The sequence below is a fragment of the Etheostoma spectabile genome, chromosome 17 (genome assembly GCF_008692095.1).
Source record: "Etheostoma spectabile isolate EspeVRDwgs_2016 chromosome 17, UIUC_Espe_1.0, whole genome shotgun sequence".
Classification (NCBI taxonomy): domain Eukaryota; kingdom Metazoa; phylum Chordata; class Actinopteri; order Perciformes; family Percidae; genus Etheostoma; species Etheostoma spectabile.
Genome location: NC_045749.1, coordinates 17377529 through 17384681, shown reverse-complemented (window position 1 = coordinate 17384681; position 7153 = coordinate 17377529). Strand labels below are relative to the sequence as shown.

The 7153-nt window shown below is 39.4% G+C and overlaps 1 protein-coding gene across 6 annotated transcripts in view; it reads left to right on the top strand.

Annotated features, from left to right (window-relative positions):
• The first annotated feature begins 1629 nt into the window (after nucleotides 1-1629).
• The window catches only part of macrod2 (mono-ADP ribosylhydrolase 2), a 473980-nt gene continuing 468456 nt past the window's right edge, over nucleotides 1630-7153 (top strand). For all 6 annotated transcript variants that reach the window (XM_032540524.1, XM_032540521.1, XM_032540523.1 and 3 more), the window contains exons 1-2: nucleotides 1630-1875; nucleotides 5698-5799. In XM_032540524.1, the coding sequence (XP_032396415.1) occupies nucleotides 1839-1875; nucleotides 5698-5799 (139 nt within the window). In that variant the 5' untranslated portion in view covers nucleotides 1630-1838. The remainder of the gene's footprint in view (nucleotides 1876-5697; nucleotides 5800-7153) is intronic.

The following is a 7153-nucleotide window of genomic DNA, read 5'->3' as shown; positions in this document are numbered from 1 at the left end:
CAAAACACTGCCAAAAACAAACCTATATTTATTTTAATTTCCTAGTACTGTTTCCTCGCTAAGTGTACTTGTAGTGACTCCAATATGTGCAGTTTGCATCCGAGTGGAAAGGCGTTACTATGGAGCTAGAACATTGACGGTATTAAAAACAAAATTTGGCTTTGAAACAACAAATATTGGCAATGCAAAATGTTGACTGATATACAAAACACAAACATCAAGTAATAATCTCACAATCCTATGATATTATTTCACTTTGACAATTGTTTGCATTATGACAGGTTTTTCCTGTGTCTTTCAGTGACATTGTTTTTTTTACGTTGTCAAGATTTTAACAATGTCACTGGTTTTCAGTTTCAACTTTCTGTCATTGTTTTGGTGTAGGGGCCTGAGGGGAGGGACAAAGAAAGCATGGTTTACAGGTAATTCACCTCCTGTGGGGGTGCAGGCTACTGGTGAGAGACTGCACCTCCACAGGAATCCTCACAGCTGTGTTAAAACCGCATATCTGCAATGTTTTCCTCAAGTTCACCTGGAACCTCCAAATCTCAAGTAAGTCTGTTTATCTCTGCCATTTCTTTCACATAGAAGCAGCTGGTTTAGTGTAAACTTTTAATATAGGCAAAAGCTGTGCTGTTAGCAGAGGTTAGCACTGTTAATTCTTGATTCAGCAAACGTCAGCTAACTTGTGGCTAATTGTAGCTAAGTCTCTTGCCGGGGATGTCAATCTATCATCTATAATATAGCATTTATAATAGCAGTAATTCCTGTCCTTTAGGACTCCTAAGGCCAGTATTATTGCTTGTGCACAAGGCTTGACTCGCTTGTGTCTCTCATTAGCTTCGTCATGGATGTATTAAGAGAATATTGTCCTAAAACTGGGAAAACACAGTTAAGGCAGTTTGTCAGTGAATGCGTTCTGCCTGTTAGTGAGTGTGTGATTTTCCTAGAAACCTGTCAGTCAGCAGCTTTACTTGTGATTGGAGGAGAATTATGGGGGCGGGGCGTTTGGCAGGTAGAGAGGGCGGAGCTCGTTCTCTTGACACATGTATGAGGGAGCTAATGAGCTCCAGAGCTAAGTTTTATCACATTTGTGAGGATTCCTGTGGAGGTGCGGTAGCCTATGCAAATTTACCTGTAAACCACGCCCTCTATGTCCCTCCCCTCAGACCCCTCCTCCTTGTGCCAAAACAGTGACAGAAAGTTGAAACTAAAACCAGTGACATTGTAAAAATGTTTTTAAAAAAACTGTCTCTGAAAAGACACAGACATCAAGAAAAAATGTAGATTGACATCTAAAAACCTATCATAATGCAAACAAATGTCAAAGTGAAATACTATCATAGGATTGTGAGATTATTACTTTTTGATGTTTGTGTTTTATATATCAGTTCAACATTTTTCAGTGCCAATATTTCTTGTTTCAATACCACATTTTATTTTCAATACCACAGGTTACTGTCACTGTTCTAGCGCCATACATTAGTTGCCAAACACCTCACACCAAAGAGGAGGATGAACCGCCGGAAACAACCTACCCTGCCTCCCAAGTGCGTGGTCCTTAGCTGAATGACTCAGCAGTCGGACCAATCGCGTTCCCACTTCCCCGTATCGGGCACCCAATCATTTAACTAGGTTTCGTACACATAATTTACGGCGCAATCACGGTAGGTTGAGCCAACTGAGGTCCATAGACATTTGACAGCGGCACAGGTGATACAACCGTCCAGAGGCTGTTTCACTTTACATTTCAGTTTTTCCCCGAAGCACTATTCACTGTGAGCCTGGGGTTGCCACAGTCAAAAAACAACCATTCGAAGTCAAACCATTCCGGCAGCATGAGCAAAAAGAAAAAGGACTGGAAGACTGAAAAAGGTAAGGCTTGTTTTGGGGAGGAATGAGGCTATCATCATATCCATGACAGACAGCATGATTTTAACCATGCTAGAAGATTGACAGCCCCTCTTTCTTGCTTCTACATATCGCTGTGACACTACTTATATTCGGTAACCACGCACGGCGAATGTGCAGATGTCAGAATGATGTTGCGCCTCTTTTTGGCTTCCGTCCGTAATGTTTGACATTCGCAATAACACTGTTCACATATTGCCTCTTGCCTGCTTATTAGCTTACATTTAAGGCTCTCGCAAATTTTTTGCTAAAAACCCTTATTTACATGTTGTAATACTCCTAACATATCCTGCCTTCCACTTGTGTGATAAGCTACAACAACAGTAACGTTTGCTCAGAGTTACAAACCTTCTCTGCTACTAAATATTGCTGTAACAGACAGCAGGTCACGCCGTAGTAAAACAAAGGAACGGAGTGTCTGTTAGTTTAAAACGTCGTTATTTATAATTTTTCAGACGACTGTTCCTCTGTTTCAAACACAGTGAAAGTTGCGAATGTTGCTGTGAAACTGGCCCATTTGACTGTAATTGCGTTTCAGTTTCAGAGACGTGAGTCGACCTGTTGTGCTCAAAAGGGCCAAGAAAGACATGCTAACCTTATCGATATTCATAAGTTATTCATTTATTTGACTCAATGAAGCTTCTTCATGGTAGACGTTGACACTTGTTACAGCAGGTACAGCACAGGTGTAACTAATCACAATAATTAGTGCTGGTTTCATTCGTTTATGCCACCTTGTCACTAGGAGAACGTGTCACTACAAGAACCTTGCAACAAGGAAACACCGAAATTGAAAGTAGCCACTGTATTCCTCACAATAACACATTGGCTTCAGACAAATTTCCAGCCCTGGCCTCTGTTCAGCATTAACGTGGCCTCAATTAAGTTAGTAACTGAAACAAGAATTAGTTGTCATAATTGCTAATATTGTTGGTAAGTTATTAATAAAAAATGATGGTGGCTTGTTTTTATTGAGAAATACTGCAGTTCACATTCAGTGTCTCGCCGTCAAGCCCATTGGCTCACAACCATTTTTTTTTTGGAGTGTATGTAAACATCTTTTATAAGTGTCATTTAAATTCTCTAAGCAAAGATAATAATTAATATCCACCAGCCGTTTCTAGTTCAAGCAGGTAGCAGCATGGAATGAACATCAAAGTAAATCAGATTTCATATTCTGAGCATACACCCCTCTAGCTAAAATTGTGTTAAAAGGAGATCAAGGCAAGTCAAAATGTTTAAAGAAATTCCGAAACTAAAATAATTTTTTTTTTTTTTTAAATAGTAGTTTGACCCAGGGCTAGTCTGTAGGCCTGTTTGGGGATGTACCAACGAAGATACATTATTGTACGTTGTGTTGGCAAAATCGACCATATTTTTCAGATTTCTTTTTCAGAGATTTTCAGGATTATTCTGAAGTTGGACATAAACAAAATAAACAATGATAAATCATAAACAAAATGAACTAAATAAGGAAACATGAAATGGGAATATAAATAGTATTAAAAGACTACATAAAATCAGATGTTATGTGACAGGCAGTCACATCTCCTTTTGTTTTGTTATTAGAATTTGGTTCAGGGTTGTGTGAGTGACGAAGTGCTTTAGAGTAGTCCAAAGAGCTTTGCCGTGTTCAACCTCAGCACTGCCTTTTTATTCATCCATGTAGAATAAAAGCAGCCTTGGGAATGACAGAAATGGGCAAGAGGGAGAGAAAATATGTAAGGAATAGATTGGATATCCCCCACTGCGGGAATACCATTTTAATATAAGCCTTACCTACTGCAGGATGTTGCCAAAAAACTACCTAAGGATCCTTGTATTTCTTAGCCACTAGTCCACCTCTACTGCCTCCTATATTTTAGGCTTTCATTTGTGTAAGAGGCAAGTCTCTTAACTTATGGTGCTTTTTAAAGAAATGGTACACAGTTCTTAGGATGTAGGGTTTTATTATATGCAAAGCATCAAACCCCAGACCTCCCAATTCTTGTGTGTAAATAACCTAATATAGTAAAGTAATATGATGCTTTTGTGTAGTGCCATATCACATTGAGTTTGCCTAAACTGTTATTATAGTAGGGATGTTTTAATTGACCAAAGTCCACACTCTGTGCACTGGGGTGTATATTTGGTGAAGATTTCACAGTGGCGCACGTACTTAGGATGAAGCTTGTTTTGCAGAACAGCCCGGTTCTGTCTGGAGAAACAGCAGCAAGTTGAGGCTCTTTTGCAGTCAGTGGAGACGACCATTAGGACACAAGCTGTGAGGACCCAAGAATGATATAGCAGTACAAAGGTTAAGCAGCAGCTGTGTGATGTACTAATATTAGCCAATTATGTTGTTTTTTTGTTGCTAAACCAAACAAAGAATAACAAAAAATAATCTCACTTCTTGCACACAGCAGTTTAAGTAACTAGTAGCAGTTTGGAGCTTTTGGGAATTGCTAACATGTCTCGTTACTGAGTTTAGTTTTTCAAAACTGCAACTCAGCACAACAGTTTATCCAAAATGCACAAATGCAACCAAAACAAGCCATACACATATCAGAATCAAACCTTGTACCAGAGATATGTATCACTGTTGTATCATTTCATTTATGTATTTTAACATAACCAATATTCCAGCAAAACAAAAAGAAGGGCACTTCTTTATTGCATGGATTGTGCTACGTTACAGTTAATGTAACAGTAATATATCAGAAATGCTGCAACAAGCCTAATAAGCATTTCATTTGTATCCCATTAATGCAATATAAAACTATTTATATTCACTATGTGTGTAGGACAGCTACAGACCTTACACCTTCTGTTCTCTCTTCTAATACACATGGGAAAGAATATTTACTACCAGGGTGTACCAGCAACAGTTTTTTTTTTTTTCCCTGAAGTTAAAATCAGTTAAGTTCTTTGGCAAAGTATTGATAATAAAGTCACATAACTCGTCACTTAGTGTAGGGGGCAGAGCAGTACAGAGCTTGAGTGAGGGAGGACAAACGGTTCAGAGTGCTATGAAGCTTAGGCAGGGTTACGTAGTGCAGTGTTTCTCATCTAAGAGCCAATGAGACACAAGAGTATGTTCATTTTTATTCCAGCCAATACACACAACACCCACAACCGAAGAAGAGGGACTAATGAGTGTAATCAACTGGTGGTGAGGTGTCTGATTGGAACAAGAGCCTGCATTGTTTTGGGTCTCCATGGCACATGGCTGAGAACCCCTAATGTAGAAAGTGGGGTAGATTGCCATTTAGCCAGAGTACTTGTGTTCAGACGTCTTGGATGGCAGCTATACTACTGAAGCAAGACTCAGAATTCCTACTAGCTCCAGGGGGTGCTCTTCTAATGCTGATCCTGCAATTTTTAATTCATTAAGCAGTGTCACATTATTAAATATCACTTTATTGAAGACCACATTTTTCATAGAGCCAATTTAGAGAGCCAGGGTGGTGTGGAGCTGCAGCAGTGAGGAGTGGGACACGATGCAGGACCAGCAACTGTCCTATAGGTGGTGGTCAGGCGAAGTAAAGGAGGTACGCTGGGACAGTTTGCTGGGACATTATAAATTACACCTACACTACATCTCTTAAGTCTTTTTTTTAATGTCATAAGTAAGTTTGTGGCTCTCCTAAGTGAGTTTATGGCTCTCACTGAAAGTGAGTTACATTTCTTATTAACTGTCTGTGCCATTACCAAGTCTATTTCCCCCATATCTTTTTTTGTTGTTATTCTTCAATGGGACCAATTTTATTTTCACTTACGTAAATGTATGGTGTCTTTCTTCCACAGAGAGACTGCTTCGTCTAGATCGGGAGGAGAGACGCAAGGAGTATCGACGTCAAGACTTTATATCTCTGGACAAGATCCCATCCTGGAGAGAGGAAAATAGACGTAAGAGAGACATCTTATTGTTGCTCAATGCCTGTTGAGTTGAATGTGGCTGATAAACTGACACATTATGGCACAGTTTACAAAGCCCAGCCACAAAATATGTATTCAATGATTCAGTTTTTTGTTTCACAGTAAGTAGCATTAATAGTTCTTATGCATTTAGACACACTATTTGTGTGAATATGTCCAGTAAGCTTACACTGTATACTTAGAATTTCTCACATACACAGAATCCACATACTATGTATTTGGAACACACGTTTTGGAGCATACGTATGTGTATCCTATCAAAGTAAACCTTTTTAAGAAATGTAATTTGGATGATGGGAAAAGATGATTTGCTAATGTTTTGTAAAACATTACAAACATCCGACTAGTTGTTCACCAAACACAGAGCTTTATAACAGTCTAACACACCAATAAAGACTCAAGACTTGTAGATTACAGTACGTTGGAAAAAGTTAATTTCAAAAGTACTTGTGGTATTCCTGAATACTCATTCTAAATCATAACTAATGATGTATTACTTTTTCAATACCAACCTTAAAAACATCAATATGACTTGTGCTATAAGGTTTCTCCTTAAAGGTCCCATGACATGACAATTTCTCTTTTTATGAGTTTTTTTGAACATTAATATGCGTTCCCCCAGTCTGCTTATGGTCCCCTAGTGGGTAGAAATGGCGATAGATGCAAACCGAGCCCTGGTTATCCTGCTCTGCCTTTTGAGAAAATAAAAGCTCAGATGGGCGATCTGGAATCTTGCCCCTTATGAGGTCATTAGGGGCAAGGTTACCTCCCCTTTCTCTGCTTTGCCTTTCCAGAGAATTTGGCCAACCCATGAGAGAGAGAGACATCATGGCTTTCAAACAAGCAAAGTAGCAGTTGGTCAAGGCCACAGCCTCAGCCTCCCCTTGGCGCGCCCCCCCCCCCCCCTCTCCTCCTCAAAAGCTACAGACACAGAAATGGCACATACTAAGGAAATCTCATTGGGGACGGTTCTAGTGGCTGTTATTCTGCACCAAGGCTGAATTTTAGGAAAGAGACTTAGATAGCCTACAGTTGGGCTTGAATGTTTGGGCACCCCAGGTATAAATTTGTATTAATGTGCATAAAGTAGCTAAGAAAAGATGGAAACATTTCCAAAAGGCATCAAATGACAGATTAGACATTTGTATAATATGTCACAAAAAGTTAGATTTTATTTCCATCATTTCACTTTCAAAATAATAGAAAACAAAAAAATGGCGTCTGCAAAAGTTTGGGCACCCTGCATAGTTTATAGCATCCACTGCCCCCTTTGGAAAGCTGAGACCTGACAGCGTCATGGATTGTTCTCAATCATCGTCTGGAA